Source organism: Haliotis rubra, unplaced genomic scaffold (genome assembly GCF_003918875.1).
Source record: "Haliotis rubra isolate DU_JTF1 unplaced genomic scaffold, ASM391887v1 Scf224, whole genome shotgun sequence".
NCBI classification, from domain to species: domain Eukaryota; kingdom Metazoa; phylum Mollusca; class Gastropoda; order Lepetellida; family Haliotidae; genus Haliotis; species Haliotis rubra.
Window position 1 is genome coordinate 925,006 of NW_025766270.1, and position 17,081 is coordinate 942,086.

At 38.6% G+C, this 17,081-nt stretch overlaps 1 protein-coding gene and 1 long non-coding RNA gene across 2 annotated transcripts in view; one reads left to right on the top strand and one right to left on the bottom strand.

Moving 5' to 3' along the window:
* The first annotated feature begins 9,813 nt into the window (after nt 1-9,813).
* LOC124277604 overlaps nt 9,814-17,081 on the top strand; it is a 50,378-nt gene continuing 43,110 nt past the window's right edge. Inside the window, exon 1 of the long non-coding RNA XR_006898869.1 lies at nt 9,814-9,919. This is a non-coding gene — a long non-coding RNA (uncharacterized LOC124277604). The remainder of the gene's footprint in view (nt 9,920-17,081) is intronic.
* Nucleotides 11,524-17,081, bottom strand: part of LOC124277603 — a 105,912-nt gene continuing 100,354 nt past the window's right edge. The window contains exons 12-13 of the mRNA XM_046713327.1: nt 12,527-14,229; nt 11,524-12,303 (exon numbers count right to left, since the gene is read on the bottom strand). Coding sequence (XP_046569283.1) covers nt 13,555-14,229 — 675 coding nt within the window. The 3' untranslated portion in view covers nt 11,524-12,303; nt 12,527-13,554. The remainder of the gene's footprint in view (nt 12,304-12,526; nt 14,230-17,081) is intronic.

Sequence of the window (17,081 nt, forward strand, 5' to 3'; positions counted from 1 at the left end):
GGTAAGCTAGGTAAATGTTTGACCATCAATATAACTTGTTCTAGTTAACTGCTTGGGTTGGTAAGCTTTGTTTAATGTTTGACCATCAATATAACTTGTTCTAGTTAACTGCTTGGGTTGGTAAGCTTTGTTTAATGTTTGACCATTAATATAACTTGTTCTGGTTAACTTGTTCTGCTTTGTTTTAACCATGCTTGGCTTGGGTTGGTAAGCTTTGTTTAATGTTGGACCATTAATATAACTTGTTCTAGTTAACTGCTTGGGTTGGTAAGCTTTGTTTAATGTTGGACCATTAATATAACTTGTTCTAGTTAACTGCTTGGGTTGGTAAGCTTTGTTTAATGTTGGACCATCAATATAACTTGTTCTAGTTAACTGCTTGGGTTGGTAAGCTTTGTTTAATGTTGGACCATCAATATAACTTGTTCTAGTTAACTGCTTGGGTTGGTAAGCTTTGTTTAATGTTGGACCATCAATATAACTTGTTCTAGTTAACTGCTTGGGTTGGTAAGCTTTGTTTAATGTTTGACCATCAATATAACTTGTTCTAGTTAACTGCTTGGGTTGGTAAGCTTTGTTTAATGTTTGACCATTAATTGTAAACTTGTTCCATTAATATTAAACTGCTTGGGTTGGTAAGCTTTGTTTAATGTTGGACCATTAATAATATAACTTGTTCTAGTTAACTGCTTGGGTTGGTAAGCTTTGTTTAATGTTTGACCATCAATATAACTTGTTCTAGTTAACTGCTTGGGTTGGTAAGCTTTGTTTAATGTTGGACCATTAATGTAACTTGTTCTAGTTAACTGCTTGGGTTGGTAAGCTTTGTTTAATGTTGGACCATTAATATAACTTGTTCTAGTTAACTGCTTGTTGGTAAGCTTTGTTTAATGTTGGACCATTAATGTAACTTGTTCTAGTTAACTGCTTGGGTTGGTAAGCTTTGTTTAATGTTGGACCATCAATATAACTTGTTCTAGTTAACTGCTTGGGTTGGTAAGCTTTGTTTAATGTTGGACCATCAATATAACTTGTTCTAGTTAACTGCTTGGGTTGGTAAGCTTTGTTTAATGTTGGACCATTAATATAACTTGTTCTGGTTAACTGCTTGGGTTGGTAAGCTTTGTTTAATGTTGGACCATCAATATAACTTGTTCTAGTTAACTGCTTGGGTTGGTAAGCTTTGTTTAATGTTGGACCATTAATATAACTTGTTCTAGTTAACTGCTTGGGTTGGTAAGCTTTGTTTAATGTTGGACCATTAATATAACTTGTTCTAGTTAACTGCTTGCTTGGTTGGTAGCTTTGTTTAATGTTTGGACCATCAATATAACTTGTTCTAGTTAACTGCTTGGGTTGGTAAGCTTTGTTTAATGTTGGACCATTAATGTAACTTGTTCTGGTTAACTGCTTGGGTTGGTAAGCTTTGTTTAATGTTGGACCATTAATATAACTTGTTCTAGTTAACTGCTTGGGTTGGTAAGCTTTGTTTAATGTTTGACCATCAATATAACTTGTTCTAGTTAACTGCTTGGGTTGGTAAGCTTTGTTTAATGTTGGACCATCAATATAACTTGTTCTAGTTAACTGCTTGGGTTGGTAAGCTTTGTTTAATGTTGGACCATTAATATAACTTGTTCTAGTTAACTGCTTGGGTTGGTAAGCTTTGTTTAATGTTTGACCATCAATATAACTTGTTCTAGTTCTGCTTGTTAACTTTAATGCAATATAACTTGTTCTAGTTAACTGCTTGGGTTGGTAAGCTTTGTTTAATGTTGGACCATCAATATAACTTGTTCTAGTTAACTGCTTGGGTTGGTAAGCTTTGTTTAATGTTTGACCATCAATATAACTTGTTCTGGTTAACTGCTTGGGTTGGTAAGCTTTGTTTAATGTTGGACCATCAATATAACTTGTTCTAGTTAACTGCTTGGGTTGGTAAGCTTTGTTTAATGTTGGACCATTAATGTAACTTGTTCTAGTTAACTGCTTGGGTTGGTAAGCTTTGTTTAATGTTTGACCATCAATATAACTTGTTCTAGTTAACTGCTTGGGTTGGTAAGCTTTGTTTAATGTTTGACCATCAATATAACTTGTTCTAGTTAACTGCTTGGGTTGGTAAGCTTTGTTTAATGTTTGACCATCAATATAACTTGTTCTGGTTAACTGCTTGGGTTGGTAAGCTTTGTTTAATGTTGGACCATTAATGTAACTTGTTCTGGTTAACTAGCCAGGGTTGGGTAATCTATGTTAAATGTTTGGTAGGCTTTATGAAATGTGACAAAATAATTCACAACCATTCATTAGGACTTGAAAAAGTTTCATTAATATGTATTAGTTTCATTTTCATTGAAAACATCCAATTAGTATAATTGTTTGAACCATTTTACAGTAACACCAAAAAGTAACAAACACAATAGATGACATTCTTATTGAAACGTGGATGAAGCTACCTGCATACTTGTATCATTTCCAGCCCAGCTGCATGGAATGTGCTTCACCTAACCCTACACATACATGTACATATTGGGGGTTTCTCTTTTTCAACAACCAAATTTGGGGTGATAGCATTTTTGGGTCCCAAGGGCTAAGTAATGGCAGCAACATTCATTGAAGATAACGTCTTGAAGGCTCACAGGTTTACAGGCTTGTAAATTCATTGATGGAATATGCATGGTTCTATTTTATTCAACGCTTATGTATATGTTTGATTTGTTGATTCAGCACTTGTGTAGGAAGTAATCCTCCAAGAATGATACTATCTGTGGCTAGCTTCCAAGTATCAGCAGTGATCTTCAGCACTTAAACGATAAGTAACCCAGAAACAGACTGGTTAATAATATATATGTACAATTTCAACAATTAAACATTTTCTTAATAAAATGAGATAAAATTACAGGTGGAATTCTTATAAAATGACATTTACCTATCTGAAACTTGATCTGTATATTACAAAGTCAAGGTGCAAGATTGCATGGTGTGTTTCTAATTTTATCCCACTTGATTATATTGTATTTAACTAATACATGCTGTGTAGGTTAAAAAGTAGGCAAATGTCATCTCTTATCGGTATACATGTAGACCATGTTTCTGTTTATCACTGAGGATTAAACATACTTTGAAGTCTTAATGAAATCAAACTGCAATATGCTAAACAGCACATTCAACATAGAGTGTTGACACAACGTGATCTTGCACACTTAATAAACCATTTTTCTGGGCAGTGAATCCATCATACCCCACTGAATCTTGACCTCAGACTTACAAGAGTGTTATGACTGCTTTGTGCACATGGGAGAAGGTCTGAGATAAGTGAGTGTAAAATTGGCTCCTTTATATACTGTCTGCACTGTGCTGCTATTCATAGTGACCTTTTCATGGAAAGGGATGTTTCATCTGTGAGATGCATGTAACATTTGAGTTCACGTGATTAACTAAGGTCATCATGTACTTGGAATCAGAATCATAACACTACAGTGAGCTTGTGGGTTTCATCACCTTTTGAATTTACCAGATACCAGAATTTACCTCCAGATTTTCCCGCTGATGATAATGCTAGGCTGATAATGTGCCAACAAGCTAAGGCAACGTGTAACACTTGCTATGATACAGCACATATTAGGAATGGACTTACAGGGGGTTCTCAAGCTAACAAGGTGGTTCATGGATACATATGTACAGTACAACCAGAAATTATTGAGAATTTAAGATTGTAAAGATTTTTATTTTTTTCACTCATTACTCACGTATTAAATGTGAATATTAGCAGAACATAACTCCAGATTCAAAGACAGGTGAACAGTTAGTATTTTGTCAAGTCACCATGGGCAGCAATGCTGGCAGCAATGCTGGCTTCAATGCGGCGGGGCATACTACTGATCAAAGAAGTTAGAAAGTCGTGGTCCATGCTGTCCCAATATCGGACCACCTCTTCTTTCATTTCAGCAATATTTGTCAGATTTTTCTTATTGACACTTTCCTTCATAAGTCCCCAAACATTTTCTATTGGATTTAGGTCAGGGCTATAGCTTGACCAATCTATAAATGTCCTATTTTGAGTCCAAAACCAGGCCTGTGAATGCTTTGAACGATGTTTTGGGTCGTTGTCCTGCTGGAAAATCCAAAAATTTCCATAGAACACGTGAGCAGATGGAAGTAAATGTCCCTCAGGAATATCTGTTTATCGTTCACTGTTCATATTCCCTTCAAATACACAGAGGGGTGTTGCCCCTAACACAGATATGCCACCCCAAACGTTAAATTTCGGACTGTACTTTGGGCGCTGATACAAAGGTTTTTCAGTTTGTTTGGTCCAAAATTTCAGTGTATTAGGAAACAGCCACACAGAACTTTCATCTGAGAAAATCGCATTGTCCCAGTTAAAATTTCTATGCTGTAAGCACCATTTCAACCTTCGCTCCTTTTGTTCAGGTTTCATGATCGGTGATGGAATTCCTCGACTTTTCTGCCAAACCATTGCATGCAGCTCAGTTCTAATTGTCTCCTTACAGACAGCCACAGTTCCTCTATCAATCATATCCAGCCTTAAGTTTTCTAAACTCCTTCGTTAGTTTTTAGAAACAAGAATACCAAGCCACCTCCTGTCACCGACAGTCAATTTTCTGGGCCTACCTGCGCCTCCCTGGTGCTCAATGCCATATCCATTTGCAATATTTTTCAAAACACGATAAACAGTGGACAAAGGGATACCTGTTCTACTTGAAATCACTTTAGCTGATCTGATGTCCTTGTTATAATGATCTAAAATCAACTTCATCTTCTCTAAATCATCCATCCTGAGGATCACTGAAAATGTCGTCTGCTAGCAAGTAAACAAAGGGGGATAACTCTTCACAAACTAATGAAAAAGGATTAACGGAGTTGTCTCTCTTGAATGAAACCAAGCACTTGATAGCTGGTCAAGGTTGTTTATACTAGAAATCCAATTAAACATATTCCTAAAATTCTGAATAATTTCTGGTCATACTATAGTGACTATAGATGTTTGGATAGGTTGATATGTGTGAGTACATGAAAAAGTTTTTAGCTATTTGGTCTGCTCTAATCCAAGCAATGCAATCTGTTATATTCATACCTGATTGTGGCTTAAAGCAGCCAAAGTAGAAAATCAGTCAGGTCAAAGCAGGAACTTGGTCTTCCCTGGATCAATGTTTTAACCTGTCACACTTTTAAGCTTACAGTTTAAGGATTTTTTCCTTACCAAACAGCTCAATCCAAATATAAATAAATTTGTGGAACTAATATATTTGTATGTCATTTGGCATAAAACTGTGTTTGGTAGGTCGATTTAGTGGAAAATTTAGTGGTATCATTTTAGCAGGGTGTTTAGCATTACAGTAAATAGTATATATATATATATTTACTGCTGAGAATATCTTTAGGAGTGTCATAGTTACAGCAATAACTGTTTTCTGAAGTTCAAGTGTCTTCTCCTTTTCCAAATCCTGCATAAGTTAAGAAGTTAATCAGTTTCTAGAAAATGTTAATATTATTTTCACTCCAGTCAGTGAAATCTGCAAACCAAACATTTGAACAGAAGCAAAGACTACAATATTGTATGACTTCTTACACAGTAGTGGCTGGAGGGGACCTAACTTGCAATAGGGGAAGGTAATGTTTGACGTATCAGACACATTAAGGAATCAACACAACAAACAGAGCAGATGTAAATAAAGATGGAGAGGGACAGAAAGATGGGGAAGATGTATGGAGACAGAGAAAGATGGGGAAGATGTATGGAGACAGAGAAAGATGGGGAAGATGTATGGAGACAGAGAAAGATGGGGAAGATGTATGGAGACAGAGAAATATGGGGAAGATGTATGGAGACAGAGAAAGATGGAGAGGTTGTATGGAGACAGAGGAAGATGTATGGAAATAATGGAGACAGAGAAAGATGGGGAAGATGTATGGAGACAGAGAAAGATGGGAAATATGTATGGAGACAGAAAGATGGAGGACGATGTATGGAGACAGAAATATGGGGAAGATGTATGGAGACAGAGAAATATGGGGAAGATGTATGGAGACAGAGAAATATGGGGGAAGATGTATGGAGAAAGAGAAAGATGGGGGACGGCGTATGGAAATAGTGGAGACAGAGAAAGATGGGGAAGATGTATGGAAACAGAGAAAGATGGGGGTGATGTGTGGAGAGTGAATAAATCGTGTCGCTTGCATCGTCAGTTACTGTAAACATTCCTTAACAATGAGCAATGAATGCATCACTCATATCCATGGTAACTGCAGTTGCATATAAAAATAATTTGTGGGTATGATATACACATGGTCTAGATCAAATTCAACAATGAATACTTATAATCATAATAATAACATCACAAGTGACTGTACTCCCTATATGGTGTATGTTGGATGATTGACAAGTATATATCTGAGCTTGCATATCTAATGAATAGCAGCATACAGTTGGACAACCAAACTGCCTGTAACCGAGGGGAAATATCCATGTTTAATCAAGGCATCTGATACCAAATACTATGTTTTTAAAAATATAAACACTTGTATCCCAGAAGATTTGATAGGATCACTGTTTAGAATTCCCAATATTGTTGGTACCAGTTGCCCTTCGCATGTCCAGAAGTCCCAACAGTGTGGCTGCACTGCAGCTTGCTATATTATAGAACACATCACAGAATTTCACAATGGTTTACACTATATACAACACTCGGTGATGAATGGTGCTGAACTTAGATGAAGCTCTCATAGAATGTACAAGAATAAAGCTCTACACTCACAAGGCTGAAGCCCCCACAGAAAAATCAATGAAGTTTCCCCAGCTGCATGCTCAAGACAGAAGCTGGAAACCTCGACAACAAAGCAGCAATGTTTGTCTAAGCAGCTGTTTGGAGAACTTACACAGCTAAATATCAAGAAGCCTCATTGTTTAACTCTTCATATTGGAATTTAAGCATTTTCTTTGAAATAGTAAGTTCTACAAGTTACATGATCTGACTTGACTTGGAATTACAAGAAATTATGGCCCACTCACCCTCAATTGCCATCTGGCCCTAACGAAACTGACTGAAAAATACTCAAAACAACTCTTCCATGTTTAAACCTTTTGCTTTTGGCTTCAAGATGATTGGCTGTATTGCTGCCAGGCCGTTAAGCTAATAAAGTTCTTAAAGAAATCATGCATGTAAGTGACTCCTTAACATGAAAATACCTCTGAAAAATCCCCTCTTGATTTAAGAAATCCATCAGCTTAGATGCATGGCTTACCTGGTAAACTTCTGACAAATTCTAGTTCATCTGTTGTCCTCAAACACAAGCCAGTATTTGCTTCAAAATTGCAAAGTATTTCAAATTATAAGTAACAAAGAGTGTATATCCGCAAAAACGTTAAGCATTACCCATTGTTTTGTTTTCAAAAATCTTAAAGTTCCTTGTATCTTTTGGAATGTCAACACAGACATTGATAACAGTTTGATTAATGTTAAAATATCACCAAAACATGCTGAATGGCAACAAGATCACTGTATTTCCAGGTGGTACAAATGGCTTGGCCAAAACATACAAAGAAGCAGGGGAGTGAAGTGACTTTTTAGTTTTATGCCGCTGTTAGCAATATTCCAGCAATATCACGGCGGGAGGACACCAGAAACGGGCTTCACGCACTGTACCCATGTGGGAAATCGAACCTATGTCTTCAGGGTGACAAGCAAATGCTTTTAACCACTAGGCTATCCTACCGCCCCTGGGAGGTAACTGAAAGAGTAGTCAAATACTTTTTACCAGACATTCTGTTCGAAAATAAATAATTCGCTGTCTTCACTTTCAGTGTCTGTATTTCAATGCAAGCACGTCATGTTAAACCAAACCTGTGCGTTCTGTAAACCAATAAACACAAGACATGATGGCAAGATATAGTCAGTTCATATAGAAACATATACCAGGAAGATGTGATTCATTACTTTCCAGGTACATGTATGTGCAAGTTGTATGATGCATTGTACCAGCTTCACAGACCTCTAAATTCAGCACCATCACACTTTGTGTAACATCAGTATTCATAGATAATGTCATATGTCAGTTATCAGTACAACATCAACGCTAACTGCTTGTGACATGACCGTGCAGGATGTTGCTGCTGCTGCTGTTGTAGTAGTACTCCCTGGTATTGTGATGACATCCAATGTGGCACAGTCAGCCACATGGCGGGCCACCAACATCACTCAATAGTTGGTCAAATCAAATTTCACATACATAGTAATTCATGAAAACAAAATCAGCACCATCATATATCAACAGAAATAGAAACAAACCAATCACACATTAGTGCAAACCCTGATTAAAAAAACTCCTGGCCATGAAAACGTGGAGATAAAAATGTTCACCAAATTAGTGTTTCGTTCACAAAAATAAGATGCATTCACAAAATGTCTACTGAATAATGAAATAACTGCTACATCTCACCTCAGAAGATTTTCATAAAAGGAACACATTGTCACATAGGACACATATGTCCTAAATGTATCTAAATACATGAAAAAGTCAAACAATATGAAAAATCTGTATTATGAGATGAACATCTAGCAAGTAATAGATCATTACTGGGTGGTTGTTTCATGGCTAATAGTTCAAGATAAATACTGACAAATATCCACTTAGGACTCCATATACAATAAATCTTATAACATTCTTATTAAGATAATCATGGATTATCTTGGGATCTAAAATACTATTCAAACCTGAGTAGGTAGGTCATATTTGTACTTATTTAAAAAAAACAAAACAAAGCACACAGAATGTAACAATGTATGAGACTACCATTAGCGATAACTTTACCCATGTTCAGAAAATACTGTTCAAGAGCGTCCTTGTTTTGGCTTTCGACAGTAAGTACTTGTTCAAATTAAAATTGTGATCAAGATGGCGTACACTGAGCATTAAGAACATAACAAGTAACGAGAGATTGTCATCATGCAGTTGCCAGGTGACATTTATGCAAAATGCTTCAAAAAGATATCCCAGAAAACATGCATGAGATCAGTCAGGGAGTACTTTACCCATCTGCTATTTCATGAACAATGTTACAGATGGCTGTTGAATACAGACTAAGGATGATGACTGTGAAACCCATGAAACAACCACCCACATTTGTCAGTGCTGCTGATCAGGCCCCGTTCCTCAAAGCGAATCGTAGTGCTATGACAGTCGTAAGTCTATGTTAAAGTACGGGAGTTACGATCATCTTAGCGCGATGATCGTTTTGTGGAATGGGGCCGTGGTGTTAGGTACATGGTGCCACACAAGGAGCTTCCACATCCAGTACATGTATACAGTGTGACAACCAGTTGGAGATGTTTCTTCATGTCACTCGTTACATACACAGCAGGGTGGACACCGTCACTGAGCCAACCAGTCCACAGCTCATTCTGGACTTGTTTCTGTAGATTAAGTAGCTATGGAAATATACAAGTTGATCCAGACTTTCACTACAGACTAGTTGCTGTGTCCAGCCCTGTATGGTTATACAAAACAAGCATCGAGAACATAGCGAAACGTCCCAAGTTTTCCACTTTGTCACGCTGTATTGATGTTTGAAGGGAACATGGTCTATGAATCCTCTCAACATACCCCACTGCAGTTACTCCAGCTCCATGTAACAATAAGTCTACTCCCACAGTTTCAGAAAGCAAACAATAATTCTGCTAATTGCTCTGTTTGGAAACACCGAGGCTGGACAAGGGGATGAACAGCGGGATGTGATCACAGATCAATAAAGTATTCTAGCAGTGGTGCAGCCCACAATACTCCACGGTTGTGAACATGGACTGCAATGTGTGTAGTGAGGATCATCCCGTGACGAATCGTCCAGCAACAATCAACGAGTCCTTGGTGTAAGAGTGGCCAAAGATGCTTACAATTTTTCAAGGTATGGTGTTTAACTCATGGGAATCAGAACAAGCATGGTTTGTGTGCCTTGTCAGATTTTTCCTTTGTTTTCTTATAATGAAGCAGCATGTTGGTGCTGCTGAGAGTTTATAATCATGACTGCTTAGCTCATACAGAAACAACTGAACTGCTTGCTTTAAGAACTGCTGAGGAATAACCTATGTATTAGACCATGTTGTATCTCATGAGAGTGCTACTGTCTGTCAGATATAACTGTTATTTAAGTATCTCATACATCTGACATAACACTGAAACATCTGTTATAAAACTGTCTGAAACATGTTACAACACTGTCTGAAACATCTGTTATAAAGCTGTCTGAAACATCTGCTATAACAATGAAACATCTGTTATAACACTGCCTGAAACATCTGTTATAACACTGCCTGAAACATCTGTTATCTCAGTGTCTGATGTAATTGACTGGTGACTGAAGTGGGGTATATTTCAAGGACAGTAATTCCTATTTTCCTCCAAAGCCACATTTCCCACCTGACTAGCTGAGAATGAGGCAATATACACAAGTGTGCAGGTGTTTACACTATTCAGTACACACTGAATGGTGGTCCCTTTCACTCAGTCTCCCTCCATCCCACCCTTCCAAATACCAGTGAAAGGGAGGCAACCTATTCACAAATGTCAGACTTATTATATTATGTCACAATCAGATTTCCTGAAGAAGTAGTGGTTTATTTTTCACAAATGTTACAGGTAAACACGTCCTTGGTATCACCAAGGGTAAGGCAATAATATTCGCGTGAGCACTGCCATGTTTGTGTGTTCTGCCAGTGAGGTGTATGCCCTGGCAGCACCAGCAGGGGAAGTGGGAAACTGAATCAAATTACGCCACCTTCAAAACGTTATGGCCTGCTTGTAGCTTCAGATAGGCAGGGATCGTAAATACACAGTAACAAATCTCAGTGGAGCAGATATGTTGAGGTAATCATCTGCCTGTCTGTATTTGACATAGTGTGTACATGCAGGTTATTAAACACACCTGTACTAACCTGCTGGGTAAAACACCTGCATAGTCAACACTCTGTCGCTACTTAGAAGGCGATCAACTCTATCTGTCTCATCTGGTGGATGTAGCATCCACATGGACACAATGATGATACAGTTACAGTATGTACGACTATGTTGCAGCGTCCAGTGATGTTCCTTGTGGTATAACAGGGGTATTCTACTGCTACTAGTGCTGGGGTGGTGGTTATACACTGGTGGCAGTAATATCTACGTAGGTATGAATGGGTTAAGTTGAAGTTCTCACTGGCTAAGTTTAATATACTTTGTCTTCTCAACAAGAACCTGTCACTAAAAACCTAGCCTGTTATATCTTCCATGCCTCAAATCTCCGCCTTAAAGCACTTGCATAAGTAGTTTTGTAAAATTATGTAATACTGTATATGGATCATGTTGTACATAGGGCGATGGCCCACACCGATGTACCGGAATAAAGAATAAAGGACGGGTCAATACCTTTCTGTGTTGTACCAATCACATATGACAGGACAGTCCCTGCAAGGTTTCAGTGTCATATCCAGTTTTAACGAGATAGTAATACATATTGATAATAAAAATTTCCCCATGCCCAAATTGTGTAAAATGGTATCTGAGTGCATGCTTTGTTAAAGTTTACAAAATTACCACAAGAAATTCTAAACTCTAAAATTATAGAAAAGTTAAGAAACTGGCAGTAAGTAATGGAACAAGGAAACAGTTTTGAATTAAATTCAAATAACCCAAACTATTTCAATGCCCCATTTGTGATACTATAAATGATGGTGTGTCATGACAGAATGGGTTCAGAAGGTGGAGGTGATGTAGTGGAGTCGTGCCATACAGCAGGCTGTGGCACCTGTATTGCTGATAAACTGACCAGCTTTCTTTCAGTAGATATGTAAGAGACATGTGGTTGGGGTTTTCCCCATCCTGTTTTGATTATTTTTCAAACATTATCACACATCTTTAGGCAAAGTCGACTGCTTGATGACATCAGTTCTGAGGAACACTTTCAACCCTTACACACCAGCTCAAGTCAGAGTGGAAAATGTGGCTTCATAATCATGGCAGAACATAATCAGGACAATAAAAACACTTCACAATTATTCAAAATGCCATATCAAAATTACATAATAAACAATATATCAACCAAATCTATATAGCGCCTGAGACGCTGACAAAACAATGGCTGGTGGCGAGGGCCAACATGAGATCATTGAGAACGGGAGAATGTCAAGATCATTGTAGTCAAGATCATTTGAGGACAACTGATGTCACAAGTCAAACCGGGGAGTAGGCTGAGAAAGCTGAACCCTCAAGTGTAGTAGTTGTCACTAGGTCATCATGGATCGGCACAAAATGCTGGAAAGAAGAAATTTGAAATGGTTCAAGCGAATTTCCTTCCTCTTAGACTGAGTCGTAGAATCTACTGTCTCTAAATATAATGTTAAATATTTAAACTGAAATGAAAGACTGACTAATAATTTTTAACCTCAGAACTATACAATTCTAAAATCACAATTGTTCGTTGACCTCAAACGAAGACAATCAGTCAGACAGTCAGTCTCTGACATGTGTAACTTACCATATCATCTCCCTCCATCAGTGTCCGAGCTACAGGATCCTGCACACCACGCTCTGGTTCTGATACATCCCTGAAGAACGTTTGTAATCGACAAGTGAACAAAGCACACTCATCATCCAAGAGTGCATCAAGGTAAATGTCTGAGTCACTCGGTACATGTCGCGCCTGCTTGGCTGGCAGGGGAGAGGTTGCACTTAGGGTCACAGAGGTCAAACTGGAAGTCACAAGGGTCACCGATGCAGGGACGACCTGATCAAAGGCAGACGATTTTGTTTCCTGCAGGATACTCCTGAACCTTGACTCTTCTGAGACTTCAACACACTGACGCTTACAGGTTTCAGAAGGTTCACTTGAAGAATCTGGAATTTCCCTCTCATCAGAACACACAGATTCCTCATCCAGTTTGAGTGATGGAACATTAGAGTCGTCTCCCTTTGGGGATGATCGACTAGCTGCCACTTTGAGAGCTAGAGGTGTCCATATTGGAGGCGTGATTGTGGGAGGAGAGTGCTCCTCGAAGGTTGCCTGAGATGGTCGGTTGGGTTGTGGCATGGACAAACCCAGGGCTATGGATGTGACAGGGACAGGAGAGTGGGTCTTTCTGGTGCCACTGACAACATCTGGTGTCAGTTCCAGCTCTTCTCTCAACAGAGGTAGCTTGCAGGGTGCCCTCGGGCTGAGAGGAGCACTGGAATCATGGGTCACAGATTCTTGCACATTTTCACTGCTTCCCTGTGAAAATTGTTCAGAAGTTGAGGACACGTGTCGCCCCTCACTAGACACATCACCGGATTCATGAGACTTGGATTGGACACTTTGTTCAATGTTAGATATACACTCACGCTTACTACTGGAAGACAAGGAAAAGTCAGATTGTGTAGACTGCAGCCCACGACCTGCGTGGACGGCACTCGAGGAGGTTGTCATAGACTTGACTTCTTCATCTGAGTCACATGAGTCAGTCACAAGATGAGGTGCAGCTCCTGCTGATGAGGATTGCTGGTAATTGTCATTAATGTCCCCAGATTTCATCTGAGTCTGCTCCTGCCTGCAGGCTGGCTGTGATGGACCCTGTTCGGGGCACATGGAGGAATGCTCTGTGTATTGCACTTGAGATCTGTGTTGTTGTTGTGCTCAGACTGGTCAGGTTGGGCTCCACAAGACATCTGACTCTGCCTCAGCCTCTGTTCCAATTGCTGTTGCACTCTCAGTAGCTCCAGCTGGCTCTGTTGGACAGCCAGGAGTTGCTGCTGGATCTGTGACTGAGTCACCTGGATGCCACCCAACTGACTCTCTGCTGGTGCAGGTGGACAAGGACCTGGAGCCACTCGTGTCACATTGGAGTTGATGTCACTTGGAACACCCAGTTGTAATCCCTGAGTCACTGAGCTGTGTGTTAGTGTGGTACTAATGTTAGATATAGTCACACCGGGAAGCTGACGCTGGTAAGGAATCTGAGGTTGCCGGGATGATGGTGTAAGAAGATGGTGGATGACAGACACACCTGAGGTGTCTGGATGACGACGACTAGATTGTTGATGTTGCTGTGTGAGCAGCTGTTGTTCTTGTTGTTGCTGGTGATGGGTGAGATCATGTTGATGAGGATGATTGTTGTCATTGTCGTCCTGTTTATGCTCGTCACTCATGGCCATGTTTAGCTGCTGCAACTCGTGCAGAAGCTGTCGCTCCTTCTCCTCCAAACTCTGCCAAGACACAACACAGGTAGTAAGATTAAAACATATATAGTCAGTTTTCATAGATGCAGACAGACAGCTACTTTCTTTGTGTATTTCAGTAGAAACATAGCAGTATGGTACACAGTATATCAAGGACCCATTATCTGTCAGGGAATGACCAAAGAAAAAGATACTTGTAAAGGCTTGCAGGGATTTATCAAAACCTGTGCAGAAGACAATATTCAACAGCTATTTTAAATTAAAAATCCAGATTGGAACTGAAGAGTTCCTATTTCTTGTAAATGCAGTCAGGAGTGGATATAAGATCTGTCTGCCACCCAAGCATGCCAATAGTGTCAGAACACTAGATATATCTTCATAAATCACACATGCCTCTTTGATCCTAAGAGTTGGCTGTGTTAGGGTTAGGATAGGTTACCCTCAAAACTATCTTCAGCCCCTCGATCCATGAATATAAATATTGACAAACATTCTGTATTCTATATAATTTGACATTTCTGCATTGACTGCAAAGTTAAAATAACTCTCAAAATCAGAAAATATAAGCTGCCAATTTGGAACAATACAGTTTCATCCAAATTTGGGTGCCATGGCTGGTAACAATGTTGGAAATATATATCTTCATAATAAGATATATGATACAATATAGGAGTGAGTGAGTTAAGTTTTATGCCGCACTCAGCAATATTCCAGCTATATGGTGGCAGTCTGTAAATAATCGAGTCTGGACCAGACAATCCAGTGATCAACAACACGAACATTGATCTACACAATTGGGATACAATGACATGTGTCAACCAAGTCAGCGAGCTACAATACAGGAACATATGACACAGGCCACATCACTAGGCCATATGTCATCATCGATGAAAATGTCTTAGACCATAGGTCAAAACTGAAAATATAGGGCTTATGCTAAAGAGATCAGTGAGGACTAGGACAGATAAAATGTCAATGAAACTGTAAACTTTGAGATATGGATGTGACTGGAAACAGTTCATGAAAGGTTTAATATATAAGCATCAAAGCACTACAGCCCATGACAGGTTTAAATAAGCACATAAGCACAACAGTTCATGAAAGGTCTATAAAGCATCAATGCACAATATGGCCATATATGCACAACAGATCATGACACTTTCATACAAGCATATATATGCACAACAGACCATGACACTTTCATACAAGCATGCACAACAGACCATGACACTTTCATACAAGCATATATATGCACAACAGACCATGACACTTTCATACAAGCATATACATGCACAACAGGCCATGGCACTTTCATACAAGCATATATATGCACAACAGACCATGACACTTTCATACAAGCATATACATGCACAACAGACCATGACACTTTCATACAAGCATATATATGCACAACAGACCATGACACTTTCATACAAGCATATACATGCACAACAGACCATGACACTTTCATACAAGCATATATATTCACAACAGACCATGACACTTTCATACAAGCATATATATGCACAACAGACCATGACACTTTCATACAAGCATATATATCAGAAGAGACCATGACACTTTCATACAAGCATATATATGCACAACAGACCATGACACTTTCATACAAGCATATATATGCACAACAGACCATGACACTTTCATACAAGCATATATATGCACAACAGACCATGACACTTTCATACAAGCATATATATCAGAAGAGACCATGACACTTTCATACAGGCATATACATGCACAACAGGCCATGACACTTTCATACAAGCATATATATGCACAACAGACCATGACACTTTCATACAAGCATATACATGCACAACAGACCATGACACTTTCATACAAGCATATATATGCACAACAGACCATGACACTTTCATACAAGCATATATATGCACAACAGACCATGACACTTTCATACAAGCATATATATGCACAACAGACCATGACACTTTCATACAAGCATATATATGCACAACAGACCATGACACTTTCATACAAGCATATATATCAGAAGAGACCATGACACTTTCATACAAGCATATATGCATAACAGTTCATGAAAGGTATATATAAGCATCAAAACACAACATCCCACAGAAGGTTTATATAGGCATTGATGCACAACAGCCCATGAAAGGCTTACATAAAGCTTATATTCAAAACTGATAATGAAAGGTTTATATAAGCATATAAACATAATGAAAGGTTTATATAAGCATACATCCAAAAATGATAATGAAAGGTTTATATAAGCATACATCCAAAAATGATAATGAAAGGTTTATATAAGCATACATCCAAAAATGATAATGAAAGGTTTATATAAGCAAACATCCAAAAATGATCATGATAGGTTTATATAAGCAAACATCCAAAAATGATCATGAAAGGTTTATATAAGCAAACATCCAAAAATGATCATGAAAGGTTTATGTAAGCATATATCCAAAAATGATAATGAAAGGTTTATATAAGCATGTATCGAAAACTGATAATGAAAGGTTTATATAAGCATATATCCAAAACTGATAATGAAAGGTTTGTGAAAGCATCAATGCACAACAGGCCATGAGAAGGGACACGAGCATGGCTTCACTTACACTTTACAATTGTGCACTGCCATCAATAATGGGAAGTGCTAGCTAGCAATTCCTTGTGCGCTGGCTATGACGCAAGCTGGTCTGTGGTGATGGTCTGACGGTGAGGGTGAGTCATCCCCAATCAAAGTACCAAACCACATGACTATACCATGCTCCTCCTACAATGTAGCCTTGACACCTAGTATCCGTTCCGCTACTCTCAGCGCTGCTACTTCATGTCACAAGAAGTGCTTCTCACATTTTGTTACCACCAAAATC